Source organism: Trematomus bernacchii, unplaced genomic scaffold (assembly GCF_902827165.1).
Source record: "Trematomus bernacchii unplaced genomic scaffold, fTreBer1.1, whole genome shotgun sequence".
In the NCBI taxonomy this organism is placed as follows: Eukaryota; Metazoa; Chordata; class Actinopteri; order Perciformes; family Nototheniidae; genus Trematomus; species Trematomus bernacchii.
Window position 1 is genome coordinate 1258221 of NW_022987801.1, and position 23487 is coordinate 1281707.

A 23487-nucleotide genomic window follows, 5' to 3' on the forward strand; every position below is an offset into this window, starting at 1 on the left:
TCGAGCATTACCAATCACATACTGTACTGGATCATTTGTTTTAGTAAAAGAGAACTTGTAAATTTGCAGTGATGTTTGCATGAAGCAAAAAACACCCAAATGCACATCTGCGTAATGCAAACAACTGCCTCTTTGTTTTCATCAACAACAATGATTCACTTTTTTTCATTTTGAAAGTAATTATTTCCTCAACAATTTGCCCGGTGTTGATAATTGTGCATTAAGTCTAGGTTAAGGAACTACAAACTAGTTAGTCTACAAGCTTGAGTGACAATGTTTACCTTCGTTAATCCCATTCCAACGTTTAAGGAAATCAATTTGGAACATTTTCAAATGAGATTATATGATGCCACAAAATATGTTGTCCTATGTTTTGAAAAGTATGTAAAATGTTGTTTCAATACAAATAAATAAGTGTTGCTAGCCTACACACATTTTACATAGTACATTTGTTGGTATATTATTTCTTAGGCTACATAAGGCCTTGCCCTACATATACACCATACTGCACGTTTTGCAACATTGTATGTGTACGTAAAACACTGTGTTTATTTTTGTGACGCACCTTTAAAGATAGGCAAGATGATAGGATTTGATACAAATATTTATTCAACTAATTACATTTTTGGGAAAATCCACATTCACAAGAAGAAATGGAATGACTCTAAAGTTTAAATACAACAATACGGCACCACTATTAAAAAGAAAAGAAAAGAAGGCAATCCAAACCAAATGTGTATTTGATAAATATTTTACTTGTAATTAATCTTTTTTTATCGATATCTTCTCTATATTTTTTTCCTTATTACTTTATATTTTCGCATTAATTTTATTCTGCATATTTACCTTTGTATCCCTGATGTCAATGTTTTATGTGTATACTGTTCAATGTACATATATATATTCTTGACTGAAGGAGAAGAAAAAGAAAAGACAATGATATAGACCTAAGTCACTTCCGGCCGCCATCTTTGTTTTGAATTAAAAATAGCAACTTGTGATGCGTGAACATTGGACTAATAAAGAGAAGATTGTTCAGCCCACATAATATGTGTTCTTTCAGTTTGTATGCTGAAAGTATGTTAAAAACACAGGTAAGTGTTTTCAAATGACTTGCTTCGTTTGTATTTTTGTTCTCAGACAGAAAGTCATGAAGAAGGTATGAAGTAAGGTTATCTATCGGTAAAGTAACGTTAGCAGCAGTGTACCCTAATGTATCTTATTTAACAACTCCTGGCTGAAGTTACGATGGTTGTGTAGCTTAAATGTTTAGGCCTGACGTGTATACACATGTTTAATGATCAACTAATGTATTCCAGTTTCACCCAGGGGCGCTGCTTGCGAACAGGCAAGGCAGGCAACTGCTTGGGGCCCCGGACCAGAAGGGGGCCCCCAAAGAAGGGAGATTAAGAAGGTCCACAGCAACGACAACATGAAACACCCTTTAATGTACTGCAACGACATGTCGGGAAACCCCCTCAAGGCGGCCCCATGCATAGCGCCGTCAAATGCTGCTTCTTATCTGAAGTTAGGGTTAGGGTTACCGAACGCCGGTTGATTACCCTATTGATTAGCTAGTGTTGCTAGGCTACGATACTGTTAGCTCTATAGAGTGATAATATAACGTTACTTTTCAAAGGCTAACTAGATCGCTTTTGAAGGTCTATGTATGGGGTCTCATCAGGAAATAATAGTTATCTCTTTAACTACTTTGAAATCAGCTGATATCCTCTTTTTTGCATATTTACAACACATTCAAAGGTACAGTAGGTGTGTGATACCTTGGTTGACTAAAATACATTAAAAAATACTTCTTTTCTTATACGTTTAGTAGCCTTTTGATATTCTACATTTTGAATAAAAAAAGTAAGAATAAGTTAAGTTAGATCAATAATGTAAAAGAAAATACCGAAAATGTAGATACTGCCAAATGTTGGAAACTGGTTTTTCGCTGTATACATCCCTGTGATTTCTGTCCGTCAACAATATCTGAAAATGTATTTATACCATTAAGATAATCAGCTTTCATTTAATATTTATTCAAAAAATCAACTTCAATCGTTACATGAAACAAAGTACAAAATCCATTTCATCATCTCTTTTTGCAACTACTCAATTGCACGTGTGCTACACATAAACACACACATATATATGGAAATATCAGCCATTCAGAAATGGCATGGTTGAATCTTTAACAATATGTACATTCACATAAAAAAAGAAAATGTCATAACAATAATAATCACATAATGCAAACACCTCTGCCATTTGCTGCTATCATGAGCGACAGTGAGAAATAATATTGCGTTTCTTGTGTACGTCATCAAAAAAAACATATGAATGGTAATATGTTGTGGTGTATGCAATCTAAAATAACTAATCTTTCATAAATGCACATCTTCCCTTTATTCTGGGGATTAAAAATAATAATATCATGGTCCCAAAACGTTATTTATGAGTTCCTAATCATTTTGACCAATATGATTGACCTTTATGCAATGTTGAATTTATAATGTTTTTAGGCATCCCCGTTAAATAATAGAAATGTCCAGGTGTTATGCCAAGTCATAAGGGTGTTTGCCTGACTGTAGTAATGTTGGCTTAAAGGTAACCGGACCCCAAACCTCAAATGTTTTAGAGCATGACACACAACTGCCAGGTAGTGGTAAAAACAATTGATTATTTATTGTATGTTTGATAACTCTGTACCCATTCCAATCATTCAAAGACTGATTTTCAGTTCTGGCAGTTAATCAATGTATTTGTTTTGCTATTAGGTAACATGTAGGACAGAAATGCAGCAGTCCTATGTTTAAAAGAAATACTCAAAATTGATTAAACATTAAATACAAAATTAACAGACTTTTTGTGTTTCAGAGCCTACACCGATGTAAAAGCATAAGAAGGCCTGGGAAGATTGACCGACCTCCACCATTCCTGCCCTCACCTGCCAGTAAATTGAAACAGTGAAGCATGATTCTAATAATCTGGGAAGGATGCACTGTTTATAGTCAACCTCCTGAGAGATGATTATATTCAGTAGCACACTAAGACGGAAAATGGTTGTCTTGTCTTGACTCTTGGAGCTGTCAGTTTCCTCAGAGCACGGTCAGAACAAGCACACCAACAGTGATCAGCAGAGCTACAGGGGAAAAAAAGAATGTATTAGGCTTTGTTTTTAAAACATTTTATCTCTTCAGGTTATCAACCCCATCTTTTTGACTTACCTTGGGTCAGAGATTGCTGGATTGTAATGGCATGGCTAGTAGGGAGAAGCACATTGGAGACAGTGGCGTTAGGATCTGCCAGGTTTAGAAGAGCACTTTTGAACTGGAACTTGGGTGATCCGAGAGTACCATCAGCTGTGGATGCAAGCAAAAGAAGAAAATGTATTTAATTAAAAAAAATTGCATGAGAAAAATATGTATATATTATTTGTGATAGTCTCTGTGAAAGTTGTTCTTAATGGACAGTTTGATGCATGAATATGTAGTAGACTTACTGCTGTTGTAAGTTCCGTTAGCGATTCCAAGTGCGAATTGTTTGGTTTTAGTAGACAGGGCCTGCGGTACAGTGGCAGAAAATGTGCACTGGATTTTGTTCCCGTCGATCTTGCCCTTCACTGAGCCCACTTTCAGCTGCAGAGCAAAGTCGGTAACAGATGACGAAGAAGAAAGTGAGTTTTCAGAAGTTCAAACTCAAATGTAATTAAAGACAAATCACCTTCAGACCACATCATTTGTGTCTTTGTTCGCATAGTAGACAAAAAGACATTAAGTCTAATTCATGCTCTTGGATTTTACTCCTAAACAAATCCTCATCCAGCTCCCATCTCACTTCCACTCTGAGTAGAACTTACCTCTTTCACAGTCAGCATGCCATTGTCGAGGAGAGCGCCAAAGAATTGAACACCACTGCCATTGTTTGCACAGACGTAGGTTGTGTCATTACCTCCCTGTGGTGAAAAACAGAAATTGTAACTGTTTGAAAAGAAGAATTTAAACATCTGTTTCAGTAGCTGTGGGTTATACTTTGTGGTATGTAAATCTAAAAGTGAGGGAAAGAACCTGACATACCAGCTCGCTGTCGAGTGACAGGGTGGCAGCAATATAGCCATCGGACTCTCCTGAAAGCCCAAAGTCAAAGTTTCGGCCGCTTATCTGCTTGGCAGCCAGAAAGAAACATGATGAACTTGTTGAGGGGTCGCAGTCTGAGGGCTGAGCGGCACAGAGCTGCCCATCCCCGCAGTCTGTCCTGTTGATAGCTGTCTGTAAAGGAGATACTTTTTTAAACCACTGAAAAACTGTAACCTCAATGATTTTAAACATTCTGTTCTCATCTATTTCACTACGCTCTCGTTTTTTGCATTACTTACCATAAGTGTTGTCACTGTTGTGTCGGGCATGATTGGTGGTGCCTCTGTAGGTGCTGCTGTTGTCGTCGTGACAGTGACGTTAGGATTTGCCAGGTCTAGAAGACCACTTTTGAACTGGAACTTGGGTGATCCGAGAGTACCATCAGCTGTGGATGCAAGCAAAAGAAGAAAATGTATTTAATAAAAAAAAATTGCATGAGCAAAATATGTATATATTATTTGTGATAGTCTCTGTGAAAGTTGTTCTTAATGGACAGTTTGATGCATGAATATGTAGTAGACTTACTGCTGTTGTAAGTTCCTGTAGAGATTCCAAGTGCGAATTGTTTGGTTTTAGACAGGGCCCGCGGTACAGTGGCAGAAAATGTGCACTGGATTTTGTTCCCGTCGATCTTGCCCTTCACTGAGCCCACGTTCAGCTGCAGAACAAAGTCGGTAACAGATGACGAAGAAGAAAGTGAGTTTTCAGAAGTTCAAACTCAAATGTAATTAAAGACAAATCACCTTCAGACCACATCATTTGTGTCTTTGTTCGCATAGTAGACAAAAATACATTAAGTCTAATTCATGCTCTTGGATTTTACTCCTAAACAAATCCTCATCCAGCTCCCATCTCACTTCCACTCTGAGTAGAACTTACCTCTTTCACAGTCAGCATGTCATTGTCGAGGAGAGCGGCAAAGAATTTAACAACACCGCCATCCTTTGCACAGACGTAGGTTGTGTCATTACCTCCCTGTGGTGAAAAACAGAAATTGTAACTGTTTGAAAAGAAGAATTTAAACATCTGTTTCAGTAGCTGTGGGTTATACTTTGTGGTATGTAAATCTAAAAGTGAGGGAAAGAACCTGACATACCAGCTCGCTGTCGAGTGACAGGGTGGCAGCAATATAGCCATCGGACTCTCCTGAAAGCCCAAATTCAAAGTTTCTGCCGCTTATCTGCTTGGCAGCCAGAAAGAAACATGATGAACTTGTTGAGGGGTCGCAGTCTGAGGGCTGAGCGGCACAGAGCTGCTCATCCCCGCAGTCTGTCCTGTTGATAGTTGTCTGTAAAGGAGATACTTTTTTAAACCACTGAAAAACTGTAACCTCAATGATTTTAAACATTCTGTTCTCATCTATTTCACTACGCTCTCGTTTTTTGCATTACTTACCATAAGTGTTGTCACATTTGTGTTGGGCATGATTGGTGGTGCCTCTGTAGCTGCTGCTGTTGTCGCTGCAGCTGTTGTTGTCGCCGCTGCTGTTGTCGTAGCTGCTGCTGTTGTCGCTGCAGCTGTTGTTGTCGCTGCTGCTGTTGTCGTCGCTGCTGCTGTTGTCGTAGCTGCTGCTGTTGTTGTCGCTGCGTAGGTGCCCACTGACATCCAGGACAGCGTCACTAGCAGGGCAGTGAGGAAGACCAGTCTGTTGTCCATGGCTGGAGCAGGTGGAGTAAGGTGGTGATTCAGTTAAATCATAAAATGAAACACTCCAATTTTACAAAACCAAGAACTATTCATTTAAGTTATTTAGTGTAATAAAAAAGTTAATAAATAATATGTTAACCACTAATCTGATTTTATTCATTGTAAAATGCATTTAAATGAACACCAAAGAACATCTCTAACTTAAGCTTACTGTGTATTTTAGTTATTTTAACTGAAAACTATGAAAATTGAGGATAAAAAAAAAAGAATACATTTATTATAATATATTTGACTTTATATGACTAAATATTCTCACAACAATCACCAATGGCTCATAATATTTTTATTTTTTAAATTTTTTAAACAAATACATTTATATATATTTTTGAATAACTTCACTTTTTAAAGTAATTTAGAATTGTATGACTATCTTTGAATCATTTCATTTGAATGAGCAAACATTGAATCCTACACACGATTAATTTAAACTTATTGCAAATAAAACATATTAAAACAATTGTTTAGCCTGCTGTACAGCTAACTACTAATTAAAAGCAGTATTCTGAAAAAAAATTATAAAATGTAGTCTTTTTAAAATGTAAATATATAAGTTATCTTTTACCTCTAATGTATTTCATACAAAATTAAATTAATAAATACATTTATTATAATATATTTGACTTTATATGACTAAATATTCTCATAACAATCACCAATGGCTCATAATATTTTGTATTTCTTATTTTCCTCTAAAAAATGTAAATATCTAAAATTGTCATTGGGCTGTACATTTTAAGTATTCACTTCAAAAGACACTTAAATTTATGTAAAATTCCATTAAAAGAGTTCCTCCAGGAGTAATAGATATCAGGGTGCATTGTTTTAGCCTACCTTTTCTCTGCAGTTCCAACGATCAGTGAAATACGGTGAAAAACAAAAGGATGCTCAGTTCCACGGTCTTGTGTAGTTATAGTCTCAGATGTTACCAATGGTATTTTTGCCCTTAAGATGTTCCTTGCAGGATTCCAGGTAAAGATGTGACACCTGTTCCCTCCGTCTCGCTATTTAAACCAAAGAGCGTTGGTACAAGTCCAGATATCGAAGCCAAGAAGAAAATAACTTCTCTGTCGTCATGCAAGGTGTTTTTAGAAGGTGGGGCTGGGAATAGGAGAATAAATGCTTAAGGGCATGTATGATGGAATTTACAGAGCTGTTGCGTTGTCATTGCACCTTACAATACCAACCCAATACAACCTTCTCTGACTGCTAGATTCTGGTTTCTAATAGCATTACTTTCTTGAGGGATCCCATTTCTTGTAACATGCATGACATTATAAAGAAAAGATACATCAGGGTTCGCTGTCGGTATATGTTTCCTGGAAGATTTGAGTCACGGAGAAAATTCCGTCTAATATGTGTGTGTTTATTCAGCCTCACAATGAGTTTTTTTTAAATTGCTACGATTAGGTTTCACAGGGTCCCAATTTAATTCAATATTCAATCCGAAAACAATTACAAATTCAGTTGCACCTCCAAAATGGTATGTTAATAATAAGAATTTAGCACAAAGCTTTTCATTTATCTAAAAACATTTTTTTATTATTTTTTAAATACAATGATAATGAATATGTGCCTATTTTTATGGTCAAAACACTATTTTTTAGCTAAGCACTTGCTATTCACTTCCCTTCAGTGAGCTCTCCTCACAAACCTCCCCCAGTGCAAATATCTCTGAGAGCATCAGAGTGTGTGTGAGTGTGCCTGTGGAAAATTGCACGGATATGAAGCCGGACATGAGACTGGTGACCAGGGTTGGGAGGGTTACTTTGTAAATGCAATTAGTTCCTGAATACTGAATACATGGCTCTGAAAGTAATCCGAATCTGAATACAGTTACGTGTCTTAAAAAAGTATTCAGATTACTTTTAGAATACTTTTGGAATACTTTCTTTTTCCATAACAGATGGGTATGTTTTGGTGCACAGGAGACACTTATTCTACTGTTTTAATGGCTTATCAAGAGCACAACTCAAACACAACATCTTGGTGTCATTCTGGACCGCTCCCTCTCATCTGCACCCCACATAAAAAACATCACCCGGACTGCATTCTTCTCCAGACTCCGCCCTGTCTCAATCCAGCACTGAAGTCCTGGTTCATGCATTCGTCACATCCCGTATTGACTATTGTAATACCATGCTCTCAGGCCTTCCCATCAAACTCCTCAATAAACTTCAAATCATTCAGAACTCTGCTGCCCGGATCATCACCCGCACCAAAGCCTGAGGCTGACCTCCTACACCCCCTCTCTCTCTCCTCTCTCTCTCTCTCTCTCTCTCTCTCTCTCTCTCTCTCTCTCTCTCTCTCTCTCTCTCTCTCTCTCTCTCTCTCTCTCTCTCTCTCTCTCTCTCTCTCTCTCTCTCTCTCATCTCTCTCTCTCTCTCTCCTCTCCTCTCTCTCTCTCCTGGCCCCCACCTGTCTGGCTGACCTCCTACACCCCCCCCCCCCTCTCTCTCTCTCTCTCTCTCCTGGCCCCCACCTCTCTGGCTGTCCTCATACACCCCCCCTCTCTCTCTCTCTCTCTCTCTCTCTCTCTCTCTCCTGGCCCCCACCTCTCTGGCTGTCCTCATACACCCCCTCTCGCTCTCTCCCTCCTCCTCTGCTGGCCTGCAAACTGTCCCTACCTACCCCACGCCTAGTCACGATGGGGGCTCTGGCTTTTAGCTGCTCCCAAACTATGGAACTCTCTCCCCCTTCACATCCGACAGTCTGACACAATCACCACATTCACGTCCCTCCTCAAAACCCACCTGTTCAGCCTTCTCACTGTAGCGCTACATGTCTCCTTTCCCAACATGTTCTCTGTATAGTCCTTTTGTACTGTCTTAAACCTTTCCTTAAAATATTTTATGAATTGTAAGGGTGCTTTGAAAGGCGCCTCTAAATAAAATGAATTATTATTATTATCTGAAACGATGTAATAACTTTTAAAACGTTTTCCAGTCACTTGCCCCCAATAATTCCAAGAAGTATTCCAAAATGCATTCACTTTAGGTTTACGAAAGTAACTATAATCTGATTACTCGTTTTTCAAATGTAACGCGAGCTGAATACAGTTACTTGATTTTTGTATTCTGATTACTTAACGCCGTTACATGTATTCCGTTACAACCCAACCCTGTGTGTACGTAAAACACTGTGTTTATTTTGCGACGCACCTTTAAAGAAAGGACTCTGAGTGTTTAGATAGTTCACTTTAGTCTACAGTAAGCTATCTCAGTGTGTCTCAAACGGTTTGGTCACAATGTATGTAAACACATATTTCCAAGGAACACCTTTAGAATTATTAGGATAAATAAAAACAGGTTTGAAATCATTCCAATGTATACTATAGGACAATAAACCAAAAATATCGTTTAAAACTGGAGATATTAAAAAAATGCTTGAATAAATAAATGTTAACTAGGTAAAATAAGATATAAATGAACAACAAAAATACACCAAAAGGCCTAATTACTAATTACATTTTGGGAAAATCCACATTCACAAGAAGAAATAGAATGACTCTTTAAATACAACAATATGGCACCACTATTAAAAAAAAAGAAGAAAAGAAGGCAATCCAAACCAAATGTGTATTTGATAAATATTTTACTTGAAATGTTACATCTTTTTGTATCGATATTTTCTTTATATTTATATTATATATTTATTTTTCCTTATTACTTTATATTTTCATATTAATTTTATTCTGCATATTTACCTTTGTATCCCTGATGTCAATGTTTTATGTGTATACTGTTCAATGTACATATATATATTCTTGACTAAAGGAGAAGAAAAAGAAAAGAAGATGATATAGACCTAAGTCACTTCCGGCCGCCATCTTTGTTTTGAATTAAAAATAGCAACTTGTGATGCGTGAACATTGGACTAATAAAGAGAAGATTGTTCAGCCCACATAATATGTGTTCTTTCAGTTTGTATGCTGAAAGTATGTTAAAAACACAGGGAAGTGTTTTCAAATGACTTGCTTCGTTTGTATTTTTGTTCTCAGACAGAAAATCATGTGAAGAAGGTATGAAGTAAGGCTATCTATCGTAAAGTAACGTTAGCAGCAGTGTACCCTAATGTATATTATTGAACAACTCCTGGCTGAAGTTACGATGGTTGTGTAGCTTAAATGTGTAGGCCTGACGTGTATACACATGTTTAATTATCAACTAATGTATTCCAGTTTCACCACTTAACCTGTCAACTGTTACTAGCTTGTTGCGCTAACTAAGCTAATGTTAGCTACCGAACACCGGTTGATTACCCCATTGATTAGCTAGTGTTGCTAGGCTACGATACTATTAGCTTTATAGAGTGATAATATAACGTTTTCAAAGGCTAACTAGATGAAGGTCTATGTATGGGGTCTCATCCGGAAATATTAGTTATCTCTTTAACTACTTTTAAATCAGATATCCTCTTTGCAACACATTTATCAAAAACAAAGGTAGGTGTTTGATACCTTGGTTGACTAAATTAGATTTAAAAATACATATTATTTTCATATACGTTTAGTAGCCTTTTCACATTCTAAATTTTCCCTGAATAAAAAAAAAAATAATAAGTTAAGTTAGATCAATCATTTTTAAATAGGCCTAATACCAACAATGTAGATACTGCCAAAGGCTCAGATTCAAATGTTGGAAACTGCTTTTTCGTGAGAGATGATTATATTCAGTAGCACGCTAAGACGGAAAATGGTTGTCTTGTCTTGACTCTTGGACTTGTCAGTTTCCTCAGAGCACGGTCAGAACAAGCACACCAACAGTGATCAGCAGAGCTACAGGGGGAAGAAATCATGTATTAGGCTTTGTTTTTAAAACATTTTATCTCTTCAGGTTATCAACCCCATCTTTTTGACTTACCTTGGGTCAGAGATTGCTGGATTGTAATGGCATGGCTAGTTGCTGCTGGTTTTGTTGTAGCCGCTGCTGGTTTTGTTGTAACCACTACTGGTTTTGTTGTAGCCCCTTTTGTTGTAGCCCCTGCTGGTTTTGTTGTAGCCCCTGCTGGTTTTGCTGTAGCCGCTGTTGGTTTTGTTGTAGCCCCTGCTGGTTTTGCTGTAGCCCCTGCTGGTTTTGCTGTAGCCCCTGCTGGTTTTGCTGTAGCCGCTGTTGGTTTTGTTGTAGCCCCTGCTGGTTTTGCTGTAGCCGCTGTTGGTTTTGTTGTAGCCCCTGCTGGTTTTGCTGTAGCCCCTGCTGGTTTTGTTGTAGCCCCTTTTGTTGTAGCCGCTGTTGGTTTTGTTGTAGCCCCTTTTGTTGTAGCCCCTGCTGGTTTTGTTGTAGCCCCTTTTGTTGTAGCCGCTGTTGGTTTTGTTGTAGCCCCTGTTGTTGTAGCCGCTGTTGGTTTTGTTGTAGCCCCTTTTGTTGTAGCCCCTGCTGGTTTTGTTGTAGCCCCTTTTGTTGTAGCCCCTGCTGGTTTTGTTGTAGCCGCTGTTGGTTTTGTTGTAGCCCCTGTTGTTGTAGCCGCTGTTGGTTTTGCTGTAGCCGCTGTTGGTTTTGTTGTAGCCCCGTTTGTTGTAGCCGCTGTTGGTTTTGTTGTAGCCCCGTTTGTTGTAGCCGCTGTTGGTTTTGTTGTAGCCGCTGTTGGTTTTGTTGTAGCCCCTGCTGGTTTTGTTGTAGCCGCTGCTGGTTTTGTTGTAGCTGCAGCTGTTGTCGCTGCTTTTGTCGCTGCAGCTTTTGTCGCTGCTGCTGTTGTCGCTGCTGCTGCTGTCGCTGCTGCTGCTGTTGTTGTCGCTGCTGCTGCTGTTGTCGCTGCTGTTGTCGCAGCTGCTGTCTGAGCGTAGGTGCCCACTGACATCCAGGACAGCGTCACTAGCAGGGCAGTGAGGAAAACCATTCTTTTGTCCATGGCTGGAGCAGGTGGAGTAAGGTGGTGATTCAGTTAAATCATAAAATGAAACACTCTGTGATAGCACCCTTAGATGTCGAAGTTAAAGGTGGGGTAGGTAAGTTTGAGAAACCGGCTCGAGATACACTTGTTGTTATATTCCATGGAATGCTCTTAACATCCCGATAGCAATGAATATCTTAAGTGCTTTGACAACAAATCCATACAAAAATGTCATCTGTGGAAGCCGTAGTACTGTAAAAAGCACGACCAATCATTTTAGCCGGCCCGGCTAAAATAACTGGATGGCCTACCTGCCTGTCAGCCTCATTGGTCATGTGCGCGTTTGTGTGTGTTGGAGGAGGGGCTCTGTAAGGAAGTGGCAGATTTTTTCCGGCTGTGTATTTTCAAATTCTAGCGCACTCGAGCTGGTTTCTCCAAAATTACCTACCCCACCTTTAAGTTATTTAGTGTAATAAAAAGGTTAATAAATAATATGTTAACCAATAATTTGACTTTATTAATTGTAAAATGCATTTAAATTAACACCAAAGAGCATCTCTAACTTAAGCTTACTCTTTTTTTATTTTTACTGAAAACTATGAAAATTGAGGATAAAAAAAAAGAATACATTTATTATAATATATTTGACTTTATATGACTAAATATTCTCATAACAATCACCAATGGCCCATAATAAATATTTCTTTTTAATTTCTTTTTTTTTAAACAAATACATTTATATATATTTTTGAATAACTTCACTTTTTAAAGTAATTCAGTATTGTTTGTATCTTTGAATGAGCAAACATTGAATCCTACACATGATTCATTTAAACTTATTTAAAATAAAAAATATGCTGTACAACTAACTACTAATTAAAAGCAGTATTCTGCAAAAAATGAATAAAATGTAGTCTTTTTAAAATGTAAATATATAAGTTATCTTTTACCTCTTTTGTATTTCATACAAAATTAAATTAATAAATACATTTATTATAATATATTTGACTTTATATGACTAAATATTCTCATAACAATCACCAATGGCTCATAATATTTTGTATTTCTTATTTTCCTCTAAAAAATGTAAATATCTAAAATTGTCATTGGGCTGTCGGTTTAAGTATTCACTTCAAAAGACACTTAAATTAAAGTAAAATTCCATTAAAAGAGTTCCTCCAGGAGTAATAGATATCAGGGTGCATTGTTTTAGCCTACCTTTTCTCTGCAGTTCCAACGATCAGTGCAATACGGTGAAAAACAAAAGGATGCTCAGTTCCACGGTCTTGTGTAGTTATAGTCTCAGATGTTACCAATGGTATTTTTGCCCTTAAGATGTTCCTTGCAGGATCCCAGGTAAAGATGTGACACCTGTTCCCTCCGTCTCGCTATTTAAACCAAAGAGGGTTGGACAAGTCCAGATATCGAAGCCAAGAAAAAATTACTTCTCTGTCATCATGGATGGTGTTTGCAGAAGGTGGGGGTATGATGGAATTGACGGAGATGTTGCGTTGTCATTGCACCTTTTTTAACCTCTCTGACTGCTAGATTCTGGTTTCTAATAGCATTACTTCCTTGAGGGATCCCATTTCTCGTAACGTGCATTATTGACATTATAAAGAAAAGATAACAATCTTTTTCTTACTGTGTGCAAGGTCTTTCTACATGGCTCTCTTTTATGATATGTGTCATGCAAAGCAACATCCTGGTTATTATAAATACGTTTTAAATATTACACATAATGCTCAGGATTTGAGGCTCATACATCAGGGTTCGCTGTTGGTATATGTTTCCTGGAAGATTTCAGTCACGGAGAAAAATCCGTCTAATATGTGTGTGTTTATTCAGCCTCACAATTAGTTTTTTAATTGCCACGATTAGGTTTCACAGAGTCCCAATTTAATTCAATATTCAATCCGAAAATTACAAATTCAGTTGCACCTCCAAAATGTATGTTAATAATAAGAAATGAGCACAAAGATTTTTTATTTATTTAAAAACGTTTTTTTATTATTTTTTTAAATACAATAATACGAGAAAATGTGCCTATTTTTATGGTCAAAGCACTCTTTTTTTTAGCTAAGCACTTGCTATTCACTTCCCTTCAGTGAGCTCTCCTCACAAACCTCCCCCAGTGCAAATATCTCTGAGAGCATCAGAGTGTGTGTGAGTGTGCCTGTGGAAAATTGCACGGATATGAAGCCGGACATGAGACTGGTGACCAGGGTTGGGAGGGTTACTTTGTAAATGCAATTAGTTCCTGAATACTGAATACATGGCTCTGAAAGTAATCCGAATCTGAATACAGTTACGTGTCTTAAAAAAGTATTCAGATTACTTTTAGAATACTTTTGGAATACTTTCTTTTTCCATAACAGATGGGTATGTTTTGGTGCACAGGAGACACTTATTCTACTGTTTTAAATGGCTTATCAAGAGCACAACTCAAACACAACATCTTGGTGCCATTCTGGACAGCTCCCTCTCATCTGCACCCCACATAAAAAACATCACCCGGACTGCATTCTTCTCCAGACTCCGCCCTGTCTCAATCCAGCACTGAAGTCCTGGTTCATGCATTCGTCACATCCCGTATTGACTATTGTAATACCATGCTCTCAGGCCTTTTTTTAAAAAATACTTTCTTTTATTGATTTTTTCACAATAATTAGTACATTTCAGAGAGAACAGTGCCTGTACGGAGACGATCTACATAGTTATTAAATATTGCTTGTTTTTTTATGACTCCTTTGTTATGTACCTTAACCATTTTTGCCAGTCCTTAAGAAATGTGTCTTCCATTACTTTCAACTTGTATGTGATTTTCTCCATTATTAGGATATCACCAATTAACCCATTATCTGTAGCTTGGTGTTTCCGCCTTTAGACAGTTTTTAGTGATAGCCTTCTTTCCAGCAGCTAGGAGGATCTTGATCAGGTATTGATCTCCGACATGTACAGATCCTTCCATATGTCCCAGGTATAATATCAAACAGGTTTGAGGGATTCTATAGCCTAATACCTTGCATATAACAGAGTGTACACAGTCCCAGAAAGGTTGCATTTTGCTGCAGCTCCAAAACACATGTGTATGGTGAGGTTCTAGATGTTTACAAAGTCTCCAGCATGATTGTTGAGTGTTTGTTTGTTTACTAGTGATTTTGGGTGGGTAAAAGAAACAAATTTGTTTTTTCCACAGAAATTCTCTCCATCCGTGTGACTGTGTAGTGGTCTGTTGCATTTTCCACATATCATACCACATCTCATCTGAGATCCTTTCATTTAGTTATTTTTCCCATTTAGTTTTTACGTTGAGTGTTGAATCTTTTTTGGCTTCCATCAAGCACGAATACAGGGTTGACACAACTTTGGGAATATCATCATGGTAAGCTCGTGCAATAATCTTTACAATAGGTTGTATGTCATCTTCATTTTTCTTAACCTTTTTTGTATAGTAGTCCCTCATTTGCATATATCTGAATAAGTCTTTGTTTTCTAGGTCAAAGAGGTTTTTCAGGTCTTGAAAGCTTCTCATTTCTCCCTTCTGGATAACCGTGCATATGGCTGTTAAACCCTTTTCTGTCCATTGCTTGAATCTACAGTCATAGCTTCCTGGTTTGAATCCTTTGTCATAGGCTATCCAGTCTAATAGTCCAAGTTCCCTTCCCAATTTCAATTGTTTAATAATAGAATACAATTTTTCTAGTGTAAATGTTGTTATTGGGTCTACTGTAGGTCTCCCTTTTCTTTAATATGGGGAGGCATTTCTCTTTGCCCTATGAGTGGTTAAATTGGGGACTCATATGTAAGTATTTCGATGTCTTTCCAGCGGGCTATATAATCGGAGTTACACCAGTAAATGAGAGGACGTAGTTGTGCTGCATGATAATATTCCTTTAGGTTTGGAAATGCCAGTCCCCCTTTTTCTTTAGGCAATTGCAGTGTGGTATATCTTATCCTAGGTCTTTTACCCCCCCATATGAATCTTGATTTAAGCTTATCCCAACTTTGGAACTGAATCTGCTGTATATTTATCGGCAAGGATCTAAATAAATACAACAAGCGTGGCAGAATATTCATTTTCACTGTATTTATCCTGTCAATAAAACTCATCGGGTAAGTTGACAATTTTTCGAAATCTTTCCTTATATCTTTGTCAATACATTCATAGTTGCTTTGGTACAGCTTTGCTACATTTTTGGTTACGTTTATTCCTAAGTATTTAATTGATTTAGCTTCCCAGTTTACATTTAATTATTTTAGTTTTTGATTTGGAGCGCAGTTAAACATAAGGATTTGACTTTTAGATAAGTTTAATTTGTATCCTGAATATTCACCAAATGGTTCCATAATTTGCATTAGCTTTGTAAAGGAGCTTACTGGATCTTTCAGCATGATCATGACGTCGTCTGCGAAAAGGCTAATAACATGTTTTTGTTGACTAATGTCTATTCCTGCTATTGCACTTTCCTGTCTGATCATTTGGGCTAATGGTTCTATATATAGAGTAAACATGGTAGGGCTGAGACAGCAGCCCTGTCTAGTTCCTCTTTCCAATGTAAATCTGTCTGTTAGTGAGCCATTAACTTTAACTCGAGCTGTTGGTTTGTTATAAATAGACTTGATGCATTTCATTGTTTTATTACTGAATCCAAATTTCTCTAATGTTAGATGTAAAAATTCCCAATTGACCCTGTCAAATGCTTTTTCCGCATCGAGACTAATCAGTTTTTTGTATTCTATGTATGATGTGTAACGTTCTTCTGATATTATCATGCATCTGTCTACCTGAAACAAAGCCTGTTTGATCCTCATCTATGAGGTCTGGTACTATTGTTTGTAGCCTGTTTGAAAGTATCGTAGTGTAGAGCTTGTAATCAACATTAAGAATTGAGATTGGTCTATACTTTTGGCAAAATTCTTTATCTTTTAGTGGTTTGGGTATAACTGTAATAATTGCTTCTTTCCATGAGGGGAGAGTATCCTCTTTTGACATGATCCAATTAAAGGCACCTAGTAGCAGTGGAGAAAGTTCTTTTTCTAGTTTTTTGTACCACTCAGATGGGAATCCATCACTACCTGGAGCTTTGTTTGTTTTCAGTTTTCCGATTGCCTTATGGATTTCATCTATAGTTATCTTTGCTGTTATATGTTCATTTTCAACTTTACCTATAAAGGGTAGATCCAGTGAGTCTAGGAATGACTTTGTACGCATATGATTTGTTGTTGACGTTTGCATGTAAAGATCTTTGTAATAATCTCTACAAATATTTTCAATTTCTTTGGGTTCATATTTAGGTTGATTTGTTTTAGGGTCATGTCGTTTGTTGACTGTGTTTGACTGTGATTGCTTTCGTAATCGTCTTGCCAACAACTTTGTAGCTTTGGGGCCTAATTCATAATAATTTTGTTTAAGATATCTTGCTTTTATCTCCATATCCTGATGTAGTACGTTGTTAATTTGGTTATATCTCTCACAGCCTCCGCCCTCTACTGGACTCTATGGGTACTACCTTATCCCGCGTGCATTCTCCCACTGAGACTTCTATAGACGTAGCCGGCCCAGGGCGGGCTTACCTGAATGCGCGCGCATCACACCGTATAAAAGGAGGCCTCGCCTCCTGACTGCTATCCTTTTTCTCTTCAGCTAAGCGGAAGTGATTCCACAGAAGCCGTAAGACGTATTGAAGTGAAAGTAATAGGAGAGTATGGCTGGACCATAGGACCTGCCCGAATTGTCCGAACCTGATTTCAGGAGTCGATCCGCACCCCCTCTGCTTCACGTGTTTGGGGCCCGACCACGCGATGAACGGTATGGGCTCGACGCCGGCGTGCTCGGCCTGCCAGGCGATCCCGCGGCGCACGAGGGAGCATCGTGGGCAGCACTTCCTGGAGAAGATTGCCCCGCAGGAGGAGTCGGAGGAGCTGGATCTCGACGTCGTGGACATGGGCGATTCGGGAAGCGAGGGGACATCGTTCCGGTTCTCCCTGCCGTGGGGCCAGACGGCCCCGGTTCCGGAGGTCTAACTCTCAGCTCTGCGCGGATGGATTTCCCAGCGGTGATGACTCTGGCGGCGGAGCGTGTAGGGTTACCGCTCCCCCCACCGCTGCCACCGAGGCCTGTAAACCGCCTGAGATCGGGGGTTTATGGCCCGGAGCATCCGGCGCAGCCGACCTTCGTTTCGCCCCAGCTGCCAGAGGTATGGCGGTGTGTGGAGGCGACATGGCAGCAGCCATTTAAAACGAAGGCCTCGATAATCTTGGCGTGTTGGCGTCTTCCTGATCACCCTCAGGCAGACGCCCCCGCCCTCCCGTCTCAGGACGAGAGCGATTATTCGGACCACGCTGTTAGTCAGATGAGTAATCTGATTTATGGCGTGGCCACCGCAGCAGGGCGGATGATTTCCCTGGCCACAGTGGCGTCTCGTCACGTGTGGCCAGGGCTCACGGCCCTATCTAAAAAGGACCGAGAAGATCTCCTCGGAGCCCCCGTGTCCACGGAGGGGCTCTTTGGGCGGTCTCCTCGGTCACCCAGTCAGCCGCCTAGAGGAGGAGAGAGTCCAGCTTAGCCGCATGCTATCGCTGGCTCCTCCTCAGGCCCCGCTACGTGCCCCCCTCGCATGCCATGCAGAGGAGGGAGCGTAGTACGACAGTGAAGCGGGGGGAGAGGCGCCGGCACGGGGGTCCCGTAGCTGCAGCGCCCTCCACCTCTTCGGCCCACCCCGTGGCACCGGCATACCGGCAATCACGGGGAGGGGCTGCCCAACCGAGGCAGGCTCCGCAACAGCAGAGCACCCGGGTGGGGAACTCTATCTTCGCGGAGTTATCTGTCTATTTAATGCCCAGATCTCTGTCAAAACTTTTAAAATAAAGATGGTGTTGATCTGTATCCAAGTCTGAGTGTCCTTTGTTTCCACAATACACTTACGATACGATACGATACGATATACTTTATTGTCCCCGTAAGGAAATTTGTTCTGGACTCCGTCCTGCAGTGCATACATGTACATATACAAACATAGTGGACATTAAGAGACATACACATATCATCAGTCATACACCGTTTGAACAAACACAATACACACACGTACATACTGACAATGGCGACCTATTGCACAACCCTCATGGCCAACATTAAAAAAAGTACATTTCATTACATTTGACTACATATCATTTCATGTGAATGTTAAGAAGCTTAATCGACATAGGTAGGAATGAGTGCTTATAGCGGTTCAGCCTGCTCCTGGGAACCCTGAATCTTCTACCAGAAGGTAGGAGCTGGAATTCTGGGTGGAGTATGTGGGTGGGATCAGACACAATTTTTTTTGCCTGTTTGATAATCGACTGCTCGTATATGTTTTGGAGAGATGGGTGTTTTTTAACCCCCATAATCTTCATAGCAGTCTGTACTAGGCGAGCGATCTGTGACTTTGACTGCACTGTCAAGTTACCATACCAGGCAGTGATACCATACCTAATGATGCTCTCCAACACTGCATGATAGAACAGCAACATGAACTTCTGGTCGACTCCGAAAGCCCGGAGTCGACGCAGAAAGTACAACCGCTGCTGAAGTCTAGAGCACAGACCTTGAACATGCGCCTTCCAGCTGAGTGTATTATCTAGATGGACACCAAGATACTTATAGGAGCTGACCTGAGTTATGGGTTCATTGTGGATAACCACCGGCCTAAGGTCACCCACTGCCTTTGGGTCCCACACCATCTCCTCAGTCTTCTTCACATTCAGCACCAGATGGTTAAAATCACACCACTGCACAAATCTCTCTATTTCAGAGTGATAAGCCGATGAACTGCTGCCTTTGTGCATCAAGCCAAGGATGGCTGTATCATCTGAGAATTTGATGATATAGTTCTCCGGGTGGATTCTCGTACAGTCGTTTGTGTACAATGTGAAGAAGACCGGGGAGCTCACACAACCCTGGGGAGCTCCTGTACTGATGGTCCGGGGCTCTGAGAGGGCATTGTTGACCCTGACATGCTGAGTGCGATTGGTTAAAAACGAAAAATACCATTTCAAGATAAAAGGATTTATACTGATCTTTATCAGTTTTTGAAGCAAGATGTGAAGCTGCAGTGTGTTAAAAGCCGAGCTGAAATCCACAAACAGTAGGCGTACATATGCCTTAGGGTCTTCCAGGTGTTTAGTGACCAGGTGTGTGATGCTATTTAGAGCATCGTCTGTGCCACGCCCTTGCTTATAGGCAAACTGAAAAGGGTCTAAATGTACATCAACCTCTTTCTTTAGCAGCGGCACCATGATCCTCTCAAAACATTTCATGACAATGGATGCACATGTTGATGACTGTACAAATTCCCCATTCGCCGCCCCAGCTATAGCTCCCGTTAGGGAGGAGGCTAGTGGGAGTGCGCAGGTGAGAGTGATAAACCGCAGACAGCACTGTTATAGTGCGGTGCGGGTACAGGGACATTATGGCCGATGTTTTTCTGTTAGAAAACATTCTATGCCTGAAGCTAAGACTCCAAATAATGCTGTTCACTATAGTGATAGGGGCTGCGTTATAGCAACGCCCGCACTCGTAAAGAGGCGCGTGGCGGTGCGTTCAGGGGCCTTAGTAAAACACACTACGCCTGTAAGAACTCCGGTTAAATGCTGTTTTCCATAGTGAGGAAAATAGCATTATGACGGCCCCCCCCTCGAGAGCGGGCCGCGGTGCGTTCATGGACAGAAGAAGCTCCGATTAAATGCCTCTTTCTCTCTAAGAGGAAACAGCATTATGGCGGAGCGCGCGCTCTCACGGGAGCTTGCCGTGGTGCGTTCAGGGACCTCAGTGAAAAATCTGCCGTTTTTTTCTCTGAGTGGAAACTGCATTATAGAAAAACCCATCAGCCCCCCATGGGTCAAACTTCCTTTTATGGAGGGTTTGACGGCGGAGTGGGCCACCCAGGGAACAGCCTACGAGTACAACAGGCTGCCGTTCGGTTATTCCCTATCCCCACGCACATTCAGCAAATGTGTGGCCACAGCGCTTCAACCGCTGCGCGCACACAGCATGAGAGTTTTCTTTTACATAGACGACCTCATAGTCATGGCTGGGTCCCGGGAACAGGCAATGTTTTGCACAGCACAGTTGATCACACACCTAACCAAATTAGGTTTTGCGATCAATTGGAAAAAGAGCACCCCCATACCTCGCCAACAGGCGTTGTATTTGGGTGTGGTGCTCGATGCAGACGCACTGCGTGCCACCCTGTCAGAGAGCAGACGTGCGTCCCTTCTCAGGGCGGTGCACAGGCTGCGACAGGGGGCGACAGTGACAGCTTTAACTGTCATGCAGACTCTGGGTCTCATGGCGGCTGCTCACATGGTGGTCCCGCTGGGGTTACTACATATGCGCCGCCTGCAGAGGTGGTTCCCCAGCCTGCGTTTGGAGGCACAAACGACGGCTGGTGACCATTCCTCCCCCCCCTCAGTGGGGGCAACCTCCGGTTTTGGGGGTCTCCGGACCACCTCCGGAGGGGGTCTCCACTGGGACGGGTGACCTCCTACATCACAGTGTTCACGGACGCGTCCGGAACAGGATGGGGAGGGACCTGCCTGAAGAGAGCTATAGGTGGGCGCTGGGCTCTGACAGAGTTTCGATACAGCAACCTCCTAGAGCTACGGGCAGTAGTGTTAGTCCTCCGACATTTCATGCCCCTAATTCAGGGGAGACATGTAATGGTCAGGTGCGACAACAGCACCACAGTGGCTTATATCAACAGGCAGGGCGGGGTCCGCTCCGCCTCCTTGTTGACCACAGCGGAGGAGCTGTGGTTATGGGCCTCAGAGGTGGTGTTATCTCTGAGAGCCCTCCATGTCCCGGGACTGGAGAACAGAGGGGCCGACCTCAGGTCGAGGGGCGGCCCCCTGCCAGGCGAGCGCTTCACCCGGAGGTGGTGAAGCAGATCTGGGCCCAGTTCGGGAGAGCAGAAGTGGACCTGTTCGCCAGCCGGCGCAACAGCCACTGTGCCCTGTGGTTCTCCATGGCCCTGAGCGACGACCCGCCCTTGGGGGTGGACGCGTTTGCACACGAGCCATGGCCAAGGAAGCTGCTATACGCCTTTCCACCGCTGCGTCTCATTCTCCCTCTCCTGGGGAGAGTGAGGCGAGAACGTCTGGCAGTCATTCTGGTAGCACCGAATCGCGTCAGGGCTCCGTGGTACTCAGAAATGACACAGATGAAGGTGGGCCAGCCCTGGGCGATCCCCCAGTTCTGGGGGGCGATGTCTCAAGGGGCAGGTGCAATCGGGGCGTTACCCACTCTGGGCCGTCCTCTTCAGGCTTGGCTCCTGAGAGGGACAGGCTGAGACAGGGTGGATTGTCTGACAGCGTTATTCAGTCTATCCAGGCAGCTAGAGCAGAATCCACCACAGCCTGTTACAGGCCAAAGTGGCTGAGATTCCAGCATTGGTGTGAGGAGCGGGGAATAGAGCCCCTATCTTGTGAGTTGGGCTCTATTTTATCCTTCTTACACTTACTGGTGGACAGAGGGCTGGCGCATTTCACAGTGAAAGTGTATGCAGCAGACATCTCGTCCTGTCGTGAGGGTTTTTGGTGGCAGGTCAGCCTTTAATCAACCACTGATGTTGCGGTTTTTACAGGGGGTTAGGAGACTGCGCCCTGTAGTGCACGTCTCCACCCCGCAGTGGGACCTGCCCCTAGTGCTCGAGGCTCTGGCCTCGGGACCATTGAGCCTCTGGAGCTCTCCCCTCTGAAAGCATTGTTGTGGAAAACAGCTTTGCTTCTTGCCTTAACGTCAGCCAAAAGAGTGTCCGAGTTAACTGCTCTGTCGGTGCACCCGAGTTGTTTACTAGTTCGGGGTGGCCGGAGCGGCGCAACACTTAGACCGAACCCCTCCTTTGTGTCTAAAGACCTAAGGAGTGCGTTCAGGTCGAGGGCTATTCAGTTAGGGGTTTTTTAGTCTCCCCCTCCATGGGGGGCCAGGGAGGCTAAACTGCACCTCCTCTGCCCGGTGCGTGCGCTAGCATGTTATGTGGAGCACACGGCTGCCCTTAGACGCACCAAACAGCTGTTCGTGTGCTTCGGGGGCGGGGTGATCGGGAAAGCTCTGTCCAAGAAACGCCTGGCAGGCTGGCTCTGCGAGTGCATTGCACATGCCTACGGTCAGGCAGGGAGAGCCTGCCCCACGGGGATTCGTGCGCACTCCACACGGGCTGTAGCTGTGTCAACAGCCTTATTCAACAGTGTGGAGGATTTATGCACAGCGGCGTCTTGGTCGACGCCAGGCCCCTTTATAAGGTTTTATTTCTTGGACATGTCTGGCTCTTTCTCCTCGTCTGTGCTTGCTGGGGCAACACAGAATTTGTAGGGGAGGGGGGGGTTGTGGGTCAGTTGGCATCTGACCCCCTCCCCGGACGTGATGCGCCTTCACCTTTCCTGGGCCCTCTGAGGGTCCCGGGATGGGCAAGAGGCGCGCTGGCCCATTACGGGCGGAGGGGCTGCCCCCCTCCTGCCGAGAGGCAGGGGGAGGATAGCCCCCCCACATTTGTAGTCCTCTCACACTCTGCATGGGGTCAGTGCTTGAGTGTGAGGCAGGGGCGCTGGCGCTCTCCCTGTTATCCTCAGGGATTCAGGAAGGCAGGTGCGTAGTAAGCCCATACGGGGCCGAGGGGGCTCTCCCCATCCGTCTAGGGGCGGGGGGGGGAGGGTCCCCCGGCACTGTGTTTTGAGCACACTTTCTGCGAGGCAAGCGCAGCAGGGTGTGCTCTGTCAGCCGCAGCCCAGATTTCTCCTCGGTCACAACCGGGTTAAAGGAGAGGGGGGGCAGCAGCTG

General features: G+C 42.3%; 2 protein-coding genes across 2 annotated transcripts; both read right to left on the reverse strand.

The window, feature by feature from the left end:
• Nucleotides 1-2018: 2018 nt before the first annotated feature.
• Nucleotides 2019-6848, reverse strand: LOC117498075 (cell wall protein PRY3-like). Its single transcript, XM_034150135.1, has 11 exons — nucleotides 6675-6848; nucleotides 5532-5794; nucleotides 5233-5424; nucleotides 5016-5111; nucleotides 4662-4794; nucleotides 4376-4521; nucleotides 4077-4268; nucleotides 3860-3955; nucleotides 3503-3638; nucleotides 3228-3362; nucleotides 2019-3142 (listed from the first exon to the last, which is right to left on the reverse strand). Exons 2-11 carry the CDS (start codon nucleotides 5790-5792, stop codon nucleotides 3099-3101), a joined length of 1431 nt encoding a protein of 476 aa, XP_034006026.1. The 5' UTR covers nucleotides 5793-5794; nucleotides 6675-6848; the 3' UTR covers nucleotides 2019-3098.
• A 2569-nt stretch (nucleotides 6849-9417) lies between these two features.
• Nucleotides 9418-23199, reverse strand: LOC117497997 (probable serine/threonine-protein kinase clkA). Its single transcript, XM_034150044.1, has 6 exons — nucleotides 23086-23199; nucleotides 19326-19670; nucleotides 12888-13057; nucleotides 11405-11689; nucleotides 10703-11254; nucleotides 9418-10617 (listed from the first exon to the last, which is right to left on the reverse strand). Exons 1-5 carry the CDS (start codon nucleotides 23197-23199, stop codon nucleotides 10738-10740), a joined length of 1431 nt encoding a protein of 476 aa, XP_034005935.1. The 3' UTR covers nucleotides 9418-10617; nucleotides 10703-10737.
• Nucleotides 23200-23487: the final 288 nt, after the last annotated feature.